The sequence below is a fragment of the Urocitellus parryii genome, chromosome 11, assembly GCF_045843805.1.
Source record: "Urocitellus parryii isolate mUroPar1 chromosome 11, mUroPar1.hap1, whole genome shotgun sequence".
NCBI classification, from domain to species: domain Eukaryota; kingdom Metazoa; phylum Chordata; class Mammalia; order Rodentia; family Sciuridae; genus Urocitellus; species Urocitellus parryii.
The window spans coordinates 49,651,827-49,667,163 of NC_135541.1; the positions used below are offsets into that span (position 1 = coordinate 49,651,827).

The 15,337-nt window shown below is 42.3% G+C and overlaps 1 protein-coding gene across 1 annotated transcript; it reads left to right on the forward strand.

Annotated features, from left to right (window-relative positions):
- Positions 1-2,726: 2,726 nt before the first annotated feature.
- Gadd45a (growth arrest and DNA damage inducible alpha) lies at positions 2,727-5,960 on the forward strand. The gene is made up of 4 exons (XM_026409688.2): positions 2,727-3,200; positions 3,647-3,748; positions 3,993-4,230; positions 5,315-5,960. The coding sequence occupies exons 1-4, from the start codon at positions 3,157-3,159 to the stop codon at positions 5,426-5,428; spliced, it is 498 nt and encodes a 165-aa protein (XP_026265473.1). The 5' UTR covers positions 2,727-3,156; the 3' UTR covers positions 5,429-5,960.
- The last annotated feature ends 9,377 nt before the right edge of the window (positions 5,961-15,337 follow it).

Sequence of the window (15,337 nt, forward strand, 5' to 3'; positions counted from 1 at the left end):
AACTTAGCAGTGAGGTAAAATAATATAACATATCCGAGTCACAAGTATGACAAATGAATATTTTTGAATACTGGGAGACTAAGATTATCTCACAGAGAAAACTCCACAACACTTGAACAAATAACTTTCCCATGTGGCAAAATATAGCATGCAGAGGCTAAAATTATATTTCTGCCATTTTATCACACATTTTTACTGCATATAGTGACTTTGGGGGCACTGTTGGGACTGTATTTTCATTTGAATTGGTGTAAACAATACATGAGTTCTACTGTCCCACAGCTTCCATTCAGATGACTAAAGTCATGGGACTTTCAGCATAGCTAGCTGATGACAGTGGATCCTACTTTGTCCCAAAATTCAGTTCAAGCATGGCCATGCGAATTAGATTCTAAGCTCTTTACAGGCAAAAAACAGGAATTGTACAGTTCTTGGTATATAATAGGACATCAAAAAGTATTTTTGAACTAATGTTTAAGGTGGAATATTAGAATTCACTCAATTCACAGGGCTGTAGGATTCTGAGATCTCTCAACTTTCAGATTCTATTCAACCCAATAAACAAATGTGTCTTTGCTAAATGCAGGAAATGTGCTAGTTGCTAAGGACACCCAACTGATAAGTCAGTCCTTGCTGTCAAGAGACTCACATGAGCCTGCTGTAGTGTTACATGCCTATAATCCCAGTGACTTTGGAGGCTGAGAGGTGGATCATAAGTTTGAGGCCAGCCTGGGCAACTTAGTGAGAAACTATCTCAAAAAATTCAGGGCTAGGGACTAGGGATGTACTCAGGGGTAAAGTTCCCCTGGGTTCAATCCCAGTACCACCCAATAAATTAATCAATTAATCATAATTTTAAAAAATAAAGTATGATCAGTTAAAAGGGCTAGGGTATAACTCTGTAGTAGAGTGCCCCTGGGTCCAACTCCCAGTACTGGGGGGAAAAAAAAAAAAAAGCAAGAAAAGAAAAGAAACTCACTCATGTCATCTTGCAGTCATACTTCCTTCTAAAGAACCTCTAAGAAATGGGTAGTGGATAGACCCTTGGAGTTCCATAGAACACATTTCAATAATCTCCAGATGTTGACTCAGGCCAGATTGTGTAATTCAGGTTTTGTCTGCAAAACTGAAAATGTTTCAATACCTACCTAAATTTCCATGTTGAAGATTTTTTTGTTGTTTTGTTTTTTGTTTTGCAATGCTGACAATTGAACCCAGGAACTCAACAGATGCTAGGAAAACATTCCATCACTAAACTATGTCCCAATGTTGAGGAGCTCTTTAACAAAGACATCTCATATAAGGATTTAAAGCATGGATACAAAATACACAGCACCCATGGGTGAATCAAGCACTGATGATGACCATTCCTTTACTTAAATATTGCTCCTTTTTAGAAATTGTGCAAAGTGGCAGCTAAAATAAGTGAACCAGAAAACCAATCTATTACTTTTCATTTATACTAAATAAAATCAAAGGAGCTGGAGAATATTTTGTCTAGAATGATAAAAACATAGGGTCACAAAATTCCCATGTACCTTTGCAAAATTTACTCTGTGACCTGTAACAGTGCAGAGACCCTTATAATGTAAGCACTGTTTTGAATGCAAGCATATCAGAGGCATTCTCACCACTTGAGTGACTCCAGTAGGTTTATGAAATGTTTTTTGCATGTATTGCATAAAGTCATAAAACAAAGGGAGTTTTGAACTATTCAGTGAAATCTGTACATTAAAGTTTGTTTTTAAGAAACATGTAACTCCTGCTTGCAGTTATAAAGGTCTGCTTTCCACCTACAGGTTGCCATTATCTCAAAGGTGAAATTTTAGCATATGACTAAAATGTCCTATAGCCACAGCTTCATGATTCAGCATCTGACATCAATAATTCACAGTGAGATCACAGACTCTGTGGAAGATAGTGACATACTCACTTGTCTTATGAAAAAAAGCTCAGGGCATATCTAGAGCATTTTGAATTTAGATTGTGGCTGGTTGTGTGGGTGTCAGATATTTGTCTCTCTGCTGTTGTGCATGCAAAGGACCCTTCTGTGGGAAAGGCACTTTGAGAAAGGTGAAATTAGGTTGTCAGGCTGAGATTCTCACAGGTGGTCATCAGCTCCCCACAGATACACAAGCTAGGTCAGGGATTCCCAGAGCTACACACTGCTGATGGGAAGCCTTTTTGCTTTCTGCAGAAAAGATTCCAACTTGATTCCCTGCCATCACTAAACACAAACGTGTTGGTTTTTCTTTTTTGAGCTTCCAACCCTTGCAACTTTCCAAAAATAAATCAAACCAGCCATCAGGGCACCGAAATAATACTACTACTAATAAGCAGCTTTGCCTAGACTTATATAAACAAAATTTCTGAGGTAACTAACCTTTGCCCAGGAGGTCTGGACATACTTTTTTTTTTTTTAATGTAACCTGCTTACTAATAATTACTAGACTTGGGTGCATTAACCCTGGGAATAGATTTTAATAACAACCTCTTAAAACAAAAGATATGAAACAATAATTTTTAAATGTGCACCAACTAGAAAAACAATCGGCAGGCTGCTACAGCCGAAACTGAAATCACCTCCCGCCACCGCAACGTCCCTCACTCCAGATGGCCCCCCACCAACCGGATAAGAGAACCAGCTCCGGACCCCGCCTTCCCGGTTTCTGCACCGCCCGCGTCCCCTCGGATCGCCTCCCTCTTAGCTCCGCCTTTTTCCGCTCCTCTCAGCTGGGCTCCAAGAACAAGGGTCAAATTGCCGAAGCAGTCTAATTTGCATGGACCAATGACCGCACCGTATGCAAATGAGACTGGACGTGGTTGGCTGAGGATTGGCAGGATAACTCCGGCGAGCCAGGGCCTTTGTCCTCCAGTGGCTGTGAGGCAGCTGCGGTAGTGGCGTCGTGGTACACTTCTAGGCTAGGGCCCGCAAGCGACGGGGCGAGCCAGCAAGCGGGGCGGGAAGGGAGCACGGCGCGGCAGCGGCTGGCGCTGCTGGAGGAGCCCGGGAGGGCGAGGGGCGGTCGGACTGCGTCGGATCGGAGCGCGCCACAGGAAGCCTGAGAGCGAGTGCAGAGAGCTGGCGCCCGCGCGCCCACGGTGGCCGGAGCAGCCCGCACGCCGCGCTCTCTGTGAGGGACTTGCAGTTGCAATATGACTTTGGAAGAATTCTCGGCTGGAGAGCAAAAGACCGAAAGGTAAGTCCGCCTGCTGACTTCTCCGGCCCTAGTCCTCTCGCCCTCCCCGCGCGCTTCAGGGCAGCTGGGCTGTGGGAGATTTGCAGGGGAGCAAGCGGAAAAGTTTGTCTAGGGCACCTCCTGCCCTCGCTCCCTCGGGGATCCTCGAGGGTCACCCGTCAACGGAAAGCACCCCGCCAGGGCCTTGCGAAGTCAGAAGCGGCTTCCGCGGCAGACAGGCTGTGGTCATGACCCCCGGGGAGGGTGACGGGGCACTCTCGGGGATTCTCACGGGACACCCGGCCTCCGGGCGTGAGAGGGGTCATGAGGGGTGATGCGGCCGGGGCAATCCGGGTTTGCAGAAAGCCCGAATGCCCTGGCCCTCAGAAGAGAGGGTCTTGGTGCAGGGGGAGAGGTCGGCAATGGCCCGAGGGCTCACAAGTCCCCTTACTTTTGCTCACCCATAGGATGGACAAGGTGGGCGATGCCCTGGAGGAAGTGCTCAGCAAAGCCCTGAGTCAGCGTACCATCACAGTCGGGGTGTACGAGGCGGCGAAGCTGCTCAACGTGTAAGTGGAGGCGAGCCTTAGCTATCCCCTCGTGGGACCCCCTTCCCACCCCATCCCGCGGAGGTCGCCTCCGGGACTCCCCTCACCGTGCAGCACCCCTCTGTGATTTGCATCTGCTGCGCCGCTGCCTGCCCCGGGCTGGTAGCCCCAGGCCGGAGGTGATCCCTGGATCCAGCGGGGGTTGCAGGTGCCCATGCGGGTCGGGGGAACCTCAGCATTTACCCGCTTTGCCCATTGCCTACAGCGACCCGGATAATGTGGTTCTGTGCCTGCTGGCGGCAGACGAGGACGACGACAGGGATGTGGCTCTGCAGATCCACTTCACTCTGATCCAGGCGTTCTGCTGTGAGAACGACATTAACATCCTGCGCGTCAGCAACCCGGGCCGGCTGGCAGAGCTCCTGCTGCTGGAGACCGACGGGAGCCCAGCTGCAAGCGAGGGCGCAGCGCAGCCCCCGGACCTGCACTGCGTGCTGGTTACGGTAAGGAAGTAGGAGACTGCGACCAAGTTGGGGCTAGAACCCTGAAAGGAAGCGAGCTCGGGCTGAGTGATAGGCTGCAGACCTGTATGGGTGGGGGTTAAGAGCGTGGCTGCCTTTGCCCCACTAAAGTGTGTTGGACTTTCAGCCGAGAGGTACTAGTTTCATCATCAGGATTTTCTCGGGTACAGAACAAGTCTAAGCACGTTGGCTGGTGCCAACAGCGGAAGAGATCCCTGTGAGTCAGCAGTCAGCCGGGCTACTCCCTACCTACATCTGCACTACCTCGCGTGACTAATTCCTTTAGCAGGGCAGATTAGATAAAGCCAAATAAATTCCTGGCTCACCCCTCATTAAGAAGTCAGCTTCATTCTCTGCCAGTCAAAGCTAAAAATAGAAATGGTGTAGGAGACTGACCTTATTAATTCCCTAGAAATACATTAAGAGGCTCAAGTGGAATTTTTTTTTCTTTGCAATCTTGCAATTTTTAAATGCAGTCCCACCTCCCCACTCTCATAAAGCCTTTGGAGGGTAGACAAGATGATTTTAGAAGTAATTGTGCTGGCTTGACTGTCTTCTGAGTTTTTCTCCTTTTTGACTGGTCTAGGGAAGTGCAGCCTCAGTTATTTTGCTACTTCTGAAAAGTACTACTCATTATCTTTTGGAAGATAACAGGTGGCAATTCCAGTTAGCTGGTGTGCAGCTCTCATCTCATTGTACACACAGCATGGAAATACTTTCCAAAATGGTTACACTGAAGGCTCAGCCAGGGTACAAGTATGGGAAGGCAACCCTGTGAATGATCCTCTCATGCAAAACTGAATAGATATGCAAACATATTTGTGGCTCATTATGAGTTTCATGTGTTTAGACTTTGCAGAGTATAGTTTGATAGATAATATTTTTAGTCGTTTTATAGGAAACCCAACTACTTAGAAGAATTTATATTGTTTGTGCATATAACTTGTCTCCATGTCATGTAGCCAAAATATAGAATGTTCAGGTATCTTCCTTTCACCAGTAGTGTAATTATTAGCAAATGCTGATAATTTTTATGGGAAATTAATTTTTCTAAATTTGTTCCTAGAATCCACATTCATCACAATGGAAGGATCCTGCCTTAAGTCAACTTATTTGTTTCTGCCGAGAAAGTCGCTACATGGATCAGTGGGTTCCAGTGATTAATCTCCCTGAACGGTGATGGCATCTGAATGAAAATAACTAAACCAAATTGCACTGAAGTTTTGAAATACCTTTGTAGTTACTCAAGCAGTTACTCCCTACACTGATGCAAGGATTACAGAAACTGATGTCAAGGGGCTGAGTGAGTTCAACTACATGTTCTGGGGGCCCAGAGATAGATGACTTTGCAGATGGAAAGAGGTGAAAATGAAGAAACAAGCTGTGTTGAAACAAATAAAAGTCAAAAGGAACAAAAATTACAGAGAACCACGTGGGAAGGAAAACTATGTATTAATTTAGGATGGTTGAGTTACATTAAAATAAACCAAATATGCTTTGTTAAAGTTTAAATGTGCAGCAGTAGTTTGGGTATTTTGGTTTATATTCCCTCCCTCAAGTTAAAAAAAAAAAAACTGAAAGGGTTAATCATATTTTAAAACCATATTTTATTGTATTTTGATGAGATGTTAAATTCTCAAAAGTTTTATTATAATTGTACTAAGTTATTTTATGACATGAAAGGTTATTTATGCTATAAATTTTTTGAAACAATACCTACAATAAACTGATGTGGAATAATTGCATCATTTCTCAGTGCGTTCTTCTGTCTTTTGTTAGCTTGGACTTTATTAACAGATATTTGCTGATGCCTTGCTCTACACTAGGTCAGGAAAACATGTAATTTAAGAAGAATTGGGGTTGGGGTTAGAAAAAAGAAATGGTTACATATTCAGCTTGCCGGCTGAGATGCAGCTCAGTGGTAGACCACTTGCTTAGCATGCACCAGACCTTGGGTTCAATCCTCAGCACTGCAAACCAAAAACCCGTGGTGAGATTCAACTTGCAGAATCTGAAAAATTATAGCTTATTAATGTTAGTGCTAAATTGTGTACAAAATGTGGAAGCAGAGAGGAATTACCCAAAGCTACCTGCAAGATGAGTGAAGTTTTTATTGAGGAGAATCATTTTTATTTGGGTCTTAAAAAGTTTCATTTCTCTTAAGTAGGAGAAAGGGATATTACTAGCAGCCGCATTAGTTTATGCAAAGGTGTGGAGGCTTAAAACATCACAACCTGTTCCAGGGAACATAAAGTGACTCTGTGTACCTCTGGTATAGACAGATAAGGGAGAGATAGTTGAAAAGGTAGGTGGAGATTAGGCCCAGACTGAAGGCATTCTACGTCACCCGTTTGCATATAGCCTTCTGTAAATGAGCAGCCTGCAGACAGCTTCATGAACTAAGTGGCACAATCAGATAACATTGGACTGTGAGAGACCGCTACTGGGTTGAATGGCTGGAGGTAAAAGGGATGATTAGGAAGTGACTACCAGTCCAAGGCTGTGCACTTAGCAGAACCTTATTTAGGGAATGAAGTGGCCTGGTAGCATGGCAGTGCCCTTAGCCTATTCCTAGGGTTTTGTACCCTCCAGCTGAATATTCACAACAGTTTTTAAGGGGACTGGTTAAATTATGTCAATTGGGAAAGATGGCAGAGAGGAAAGAAGTGAAAGAAATGAAAGCTTTCAGCAGAACAATCATCTTTTAGTTGGCACAGTCACTTGATAATTAACTGCAACAATCTCCTATAGACAGAGCCAAAGAGAGCAAAAATGCTTACTGAGGCAAGGCCTAGCATAACTTCAGTCCTCAGGGTTTTTCTATGTTTACTTCTCAAACCATACCCTCCCAAGCTCCCCTCCATCAGTCTCCCATCATTATCATGACTCTGTGTGATCAGGAAAAACAGTAGAGAAAAACCAATAGCAACAATAACAAAGAAAAAAAACACTCTTAAGTTCCTGCATATCTTAGAACAGGTTCATAAAGAGCCTTTCACCTTTCACCTGCAGAACATAGGTGTTTCTGCTATTTTTCTGTCTGCTAGAATTCCAATGGGCTTGTTCAGCCAAAGCAAAATCCAAACCATAATTGGAATTTAATCTTTTCATATTACAAGAAAATTGAGAGCAGTGAGTTTGAAACAGCATTTTTTTTTTTTTGCATTTCCATCAGAGTAAGTATTTTCAATCTTTTTTTCACTACTATGTGTGATTAAAAACCCTTCTGCAAAGATGAGTGAATTAAACTCGGTAGGCAGAGTAGAGAAAAGCAACTTTGGTGGAAGGAGCCTGGATAGCAGGCAACCTGGGTTGGTCCTTCTCCATTCTGTTCTTTGTAAAATAGAGATAAAAATGACCTGTCTTGCAGGTCATTTACTATAACTCGAGGGCAGGAACTAATATTTGGTTCGTGGTTGTAGGCCAGTGGTTAACACACATGCATGGCAGCAATAGGTGCTGAATGATATTTGTTAAATAAATGACTAGAACTGAGTGCAGGGCTGGGGATATGTGGCTCAGTGGTAGAGCATATGGTTAGCAAGAGTGAGCCCTGTGTTCAATTCCTAGCGCCACAAAAAGAAAAATGAGAAAGAATAAGAATGAGTGCTAACTACTGGCATATAATAGTTGGTCAATAGAAGGTGTCATATTAAAACCCAGATGATAGTAATAGGAAAACATTTAAGACTTCAGAGACATTTGTCTGTTGCTTATAATGTACACACATATATTATTATTAAAAAGAAGTCTTGAATCTTCATCCTAAATTCTATGGCTTAGGGATATGAAATAATTGCACACATTCCTCAGATTGCCTTGTTTGTAGATAATCTCAACAATTTACGCAATGCTACTATTTTGAGTTTTGTTTCATTGTTATTCTTTCCTGAACATAATAAAAAGTTAACATAGCATTGAAAAATCCAATCATGAAAAAGTTAGTTATACATAAGTACACAATTGCTTGGACAGCATCTGCCTCTAATTAATGCCAATATTTATTCTTCAGTTGTTGCTTGAAAAATCCTTAAACTTATTTACCTTAAGCCAGGTGGAAATGTTACAAGAACAAAAATCCCCTCATCTACCTAAGGTGTCTTGTATGTTGAAAAGTGGAAAATACCTGTTCCCCCCGCCCCACTGGCAATTTAACCTCAGTGTCATAGATAGCATTCCCTCCTCCTTTCCACAATTAACTAAGGGCCCCAGTAAGTCAAACTTCTATAAGAAAGGGCCTATGAAAGTAGCTAATCTCCTGTTATCTACTATTCCCAAATAAAGAAAAAAAAAGATTATTTGTAGGAAGCAGCTATTAGTATGCTATCAATTAGAAGCTTTTTTTTTTTTAAATGAATCTTTTTTGTAGATGGACACAACACAATGCCTTTATTTTTATGTGGTGCTGAGAATCGAACTTGGGTTGCGCCCATGCTAGGGGAGCGCTCTACCACTGAGCCACAATCCCAGCCCAATTAGAAGCTTTTTCAAAGCATATTTTGAGTTAGCTTACTATAATCCTTATGAAATAATTATCTCCTTTACTTTCAATTATAAGTGTTAAATTTTTCTTTCAAATGAATAGAACCCAATGGCATGATTTAACTCATGCAATGTCTCTAAGTTGAGAGATAAATTCCTTTAAAAAAAATCCTTATTAAACATCAGAACTTCTGTGAAAATGTTGTATTCATAGAAACCACCAAGAAAGAGTGAGCGTTCACTATGGGCAAGGGACTAAGCTGTAAGTTGAAGTCTAGGAAAAAATCAGGTATATGCTGACTTCAGGGAACTCACAGTCTAGAGAAACAAGGTGTTAAGTATATTGACACACACAATATACTAAAGCAGAATATGCCCCCCCCCCCAAAAAAAAGGAGACCAAGAGAATCTTTAGGGAAGTTCAAAGGGTAGAAATCTCCAGGGTATAGAGGGATGGAAGGGAGCAAAAGTTATAAGTTTTATGCATTGAAAATTGCACAAAAATACTTGATTGTTTGAATATGATTTTGCTATGTGCTATAGAGATTATTACTAAGATCCAGCCTATGGGAGCACTTGCCCTTAAGTTTATAATCTATAGGATAATCAGGATAAGCACATTCGTTCCTTTAATGCTCTTTACTAAATGCCTATCATGTACTTGGAGCTGTGTTAGGTCCCAGGCTATAAAAGATGAAGAAGCAGCTGCCTTCAAGGATGTGCACAATTTAGTAGAGATGCCTGATACCTGTAAAATTGGGTGATGAGTGATAATAGGTGATAAGTGATATACTTAAGACCTAAGTGTTCTTGGGTCAAGGAGTGTTTTCTAGGTCCAGTGAGACATGAAAGGTGAAGAGACTTGCCAGAGGACAGTGAAAGGCATTTACTCACGGAGGAGGAACTGCAGCTCAAGGCATGTTTAAGGCTGGCTTCTGGGGATGAGAACAATAATATAGGTTTATGCTGAGCACTGATCTAAGTACTTTACCTATGGCCACTTACCAGCACTTTCAACAATCCTATGAAATAGATACTATGAATGTCTCCATTTTGAAGGTGAAAAGACTCATATTCAGAGAGAGTAATTTTGCCCAGAGTCATACTGGATAGGAAGTGGCAAAACTAGATGTAGTATTGTCCTTCAATGATGGGTGACAATGTGGGGAAAATGGCAGGAGCCTAACTATGACTTTGCTGCAAGCCAAAGTTTTTTCTAGTAGGCAATACAAAGCAATTAAAAATAACTCATTGGGTTGCAGTATAACGCAGTAGTAGAGTATTTGCCTAGTGTGAGCAAAGTCCTAGATTTGGTCCCCAGTACCATGGAGGGGGAAAAAAAAGATTTAGAAATTACTAGTGGTCAATTGGGCATGATGATGCATGCCTACAATCCCAGCAACTCAGGAAGCTGAGGTAGGAGGATTACAAATCTGAGGCCAGCCTCTGCAATTCAGCAAGACCCTCAGAAATTTAGTAAAAGTCCTTTCCCAAAAAGAAAATATTAAAAGGGTTGGGAATATAGCTTGTTGGTAATGTGCCCCTGGGCTCAATCCCCAGTACAAAAAACAAAAAAACAAAAAAACAAAAAACCTGAGAAAGGATGTTATCACCATAAAAAGAGAGCCGCCAGAAAAAGATGACACTGTGACACACAAAGTCCTAACGGTGTGGAAATGGGTAGCCAAGAAAAATCTGGCTCACTTAATATTTAGCAATTTTTTAAACATAATTCTTTTTAAAATATTTTTTAGTTGTAGTTGGACACAACACCTTTATTTTATTCATTTATTTATTTATTTATATGTGGTGCTGAGGATCAAACCCAGGGCCTCCCACTGAGCCACAGCCCCAGCCCTTAGCAATTTTTTAAAATATCAGATTTAACATTTAAATATGCTTAGCCATGGCTAGAGCTGTGAAGAAGCTCCTCCCTTTTAGACTAGGATTTCTTATTTGCCACAGGCCTCAGCCTTCTCTAGAGTCAATTCTAGCTTACTAAACTCAAGTAGTCTTTCCTCCCTAAATTTTTGGGCAACTATGGTCCGCCTTTTGCCTCAATATTTAAAACTCTTGGGCTTGGAGTCCACCTGCGTCAAAAGACGTGCCTTGTACTATCAGAACTTCTCAAACTGCTAATGCAAACAAGGTCCTGGGGTGCTGGCTAAAATACAATTTTTCAAGACCCCTTCCCAGAAGTCTCAGATTAAGTGGGGCCTAGATAAGGTTTAGAATTTCTTTAAGTGCTTCGGGTGAGTCTTGCTATCAGGAAAGTTTGAGGAACACCTCACGATTTCCCTGAGTTTCTGTGCCTGCAGATGCAGCTCAGCCACTTTCCAAGTCCTAGGAGGGAGGAGGGAGGGAGCAGCATTCTCTCCTTGATGTCAGCACCCCCAGGAGCTGAGGAATGAATGTACCTTCCTCTGCAAATTGCAGAGATTCCCAGGGAAGATGTGTAGCAGAACCATATGCCACCTGGAGACAGGGTTAAAATTTACTAGTTTCCTAAAGTGATCGCAACAGAAGTTACAGGAACCACAAAAGGCAGGGAAGTTCACAAACCTAAAGGCTCTTACTTCCACCTTGAATGGATCCATCAAAAGACCTGTTTGCACCAGCACAGTGCTGGGCAGTGGGAAGATGAGGAAGAAATGATTGGCATAACAAATGGTTGTACTGGTATTATTGTACAGGCATACTGCTGGGTGTCAGGAAGGTAGCATTTTTCTTAGATCCTCTAGTACAGTGTACTTTTCACAATTATTAACTCATTTTTTTTTCCTGCTAAAGCAAGTGAGGCTCATAGAAGTCAAGAGACATCTCCAAGATTCTTGGGCAAGGAAGTAGAAGAACAGAATTTTCCTGTGAACTCAATCCTCTTTATACTGAAGCTGTCTCTAAAAGGCCAACCAGACAGCAGAGGTTGCCTGGGGAGGATGAAACTAATTGAATCTAATCTTTTACTTAACCCTGATAAGCAGGACCAAGCCTCAGGAAAACTAAAGGAGATGAAAAGCTGGGTGGAGAGCATTCTAAGAATTGTTCTGGTATCATAGATCAGATCACTGGGAAAAGGGATCTTCAGAGCGGTTTTTTTTTATGCTAAATAAAATCTTTTTCTAGAATTAATACTCTGAGAAAAGAATTTATTCAGAAAAGCAGCAAATTTACATGACTCTATCACCATATTGCAATCATGTTTCAATCTTTGAAATAAGCACTCAGCAATAAGAGGCTGGCTTGAAGAGTCTTCTGATTTCACTTTGCTTTTTTGTGTGACTATGAAGGACTGGGCTGGCAAAAGAAAGAGGGAGAGCAGAAGAGGTGAGACAGTGGGGTTTTGGAGCCAGAAAGACCTGGTCTGGGATCCTGGAAAAGTTAAAATAACTTCTCTACGCCTTACTTTTCTATAAAGGGGGTGGGGGTGTTGTTATGATGATGAAAACAGTATATTGAAAACACTCAGCCCAGTTCCTAGGAACTAATCTAATAACAATTACATTTCCCATGAGTTGGTAATTTTCTATGTATGTGTGTATATTTTCTATGCAATTATTCTAAATTTGCAAATTAGAGAGTTATTTAAATAAAAAAAGAACTACCCTGCCCCCTCATCCTCCACCAGCTGCATAGCCCAACTTAAACTAAATGCAACATCCAATTACATTATGTTAATTTTCACTAATCTGGCTTCACCTTTCAGGGAACTCAACTCAGTTCTTTATCCCTTACTTGGACTCTTAGTAGTTCTGTTCAGAATCTAGGGCTGAGAACATGCTGCCTGCTAAGCACTGAGCTTCAGCCTGCTCCATACAGATGACTATGCCTGGTGTCTGCCCGTAGTCTTGGATGTGGGCATAGGAAGCTGACAGACAGACAAGTTTCAAGCCAGTTTAGTGTCATGGCATGTCTGGGCATGCACGGTGGTTGTGTGTGCGCACTTGCGCATGCGGAGTGCAGGATGGTGGTCAGGGAGCCTTCCAGGAAAGGGAGATGCTTGACTTGAGTCCTGAAGCATGATTAGGAGTTCAGGGGAGAAGGGCGTGGTCCACATGGGTCTCATTCTGTGCTGTTGACTAGAGGATTAGGTGTGAAGGGAGTGGAGACTTGTCAGCTAAAAAGGTGGACAGAGACAAATCACAGAGGACCTTGTGTGTTCTTCCGAGGAGTGTAGACTTTGCCCTGTTGGCAATGAGGAGGAGGTTCTGAGGATTTTTATGTAGAATAAAATGTTCAATTCTGAGTGTACTGTGGCTAGCTTTTTCTTCTGATGGATTCAATTGCTCAGGACACAGCGTCCTGGAAGGGATCTGAGGATAATGTAAAGAGACATTTATTTATTGTTGCTCTCTGTCCTGTTCCTCTCCCTCTTCCTTCTGCTAACTTCTTTCTTCCCATCCTCTTACTCCAGTCTCAAGGGTAGATTTGTCATGTCTGGCCTATCCCCCTGCCTTGGTGATTGAGATGGATATACAACTTCAGCTGGCCAATCAGAGACCTCCCTGGGACTTTTCTGCTACACAGATTCTCTTCTGATGTTGTCCAGCTGATGGCTATGTCTATGCTGGCAGTCATCTTACCTACCAGAAATTAAGCCTGTTCAAGAAAGAGGGGCAGAGAGGCTGGGGTTGTGGCTCAGCGGTGGAGCGCTCACCTAGCATGTGCAAGGCCCTGGGTTTGATCCTAAGCACCACGTAAAAATAAATAAATAGATAGACAGATAGATAGATAGATTAAATAAATAAAAGAATGGCAGAGAAGAGACTGGAAAGCAGAGCTCCCAAATCCACCTCTACCTGAAGTTGGTCTAGGTTTTCAGTTTTGTGCTTAAACTAGTTTCATTTGCAACCAAAAGAAGATCAGCAATCAGGGAGGAGAGCTTTCTGGAATGTGGAATTTTAGTGCTAAAACTGGGACAGTTCCAAGTAAACGGAGCCAGGGGCAAATATAGAGACTGCAGCCTAGATGGAAGGCTTTTGCAGTTGTCCAGTTAAGGAAGGACACATGTCCAACTTGTTGCATTTGTTTAAGAAATAAGAGGATGGATTTGAGTTTTGGGGAAATCAAATAGGTGTGTGTTAGATCAGTATAAGAAATGAGAGATAATTCTTGAATGCTTCTCAGGCTTCCAGTTTGGGTAACTTAGTGACCATAATGCTACCAATGAAATTTTCAAGAGCCAGGCACAGTGGTGCAGGTTTATAATCCCAGAGACTCAGAAACCTGAAGCAGGAGGATCACAAGTTCTAGGCCAGTCTGGGCAACTTAGTCAGATCCTATCTCAAGATAAAATAAAAATGGCTGGGAATCTAGCTCAGTGGTAATGTGTCCTTGGATTCAGTCCCTAGTACTAGGGGAAAAAAAAAAAAAAATAGAGAGGAGATGGATTTAGTCTTGGACTTACTATGCTGTTTCAGAGTCTTGCATGACTGTTAAAAATGTCCACCAGGCAACAGACAAGTCTGATGTTTGGACAAGAGATTGGGGCTAGATGTTTAGATGATGTCATGGAAGCTAATGGAAAAGAATGGTGAGTTTATGGAAGAGGATGATTCATATTGTTGAAGGGGTCCATGAGGCAGGGACTGAAAGACTTCATTGAATTTAGAAAATAGTAGTTCACTGGTCATTCAGCTGTGAGATCAGTTTCATTACAACAGTGGAGGTAAAAGCCAGATTATAGTTCCTTGAGAGGATGGGAAAGGAGACCACATATAGAAAAAAAAAAAAATTAGGGCTCAGGCTGTAGCTCAGTAGTAGAGCGCTTGCCTGGCACGTGTGAGGCACTGGGTTTGATCCTCAGCACTACATAAAAGTAAATAAATAAATAAATAAATAAATAAATAAATAAATAAAGATGTGTGTCCATCTACAATTTAAATTTTTTTTAAATTTTTTATTTGTTCTTTTTAGTTATACATGACAGTAGAATGTACCTTGATATATCATACGCACCTGGAGTATGACTTCTGGTTTTGATGGTTGTACATGACGTGGAGTTACCCTGGTCGTGTATTCATATGTGAACGTAGGAAAAGTTAGGTCCAATTCATTCTTTCCCACCCCGACTCCCTCCTTTCCCTTCATTCCCTTTTGTCTAATCCAGTGAACTTCTATTCTCCGCCCCACCCCCACCCATACACACACATTGAAAAATTCTAATAAAAGGTCAGAAGAGAGGGGGATCAGTGAAGAGCTGGAGGGCTTGGACTTGACTGGGAGGGACCCCTCAACCCGTGAGCCTGATGGCAGGTGGCTGTGATAGAGGTGTGGGGATGTGGGGAAGCAGGAAGTTTTAAGAATTCAGGTCAGATGGCATGTGTGTGCATGGGTGTGTGTGTGTGTGTGTGTGTGTGTGTGTGTGTGTGTGTGTGTGTTCTGGTGTAGAAGACAGGGGTACTTGAAGGGTGACAAAAGTTTAGATGGGAGGAGTTGAACAAACTCTAACAAAAAAAAAATTATGGAATATCTGTTAAGGATCCAGCAGGGATTAGAAATACTACCACCACTTTTCCTCAGCTATAATTTATTCTCCGTGTTCATTCTAATTATCTTCCTGATAACAAAGGTTATCATGTTAAGACTCTGCTTAAAATCTCTACCCACA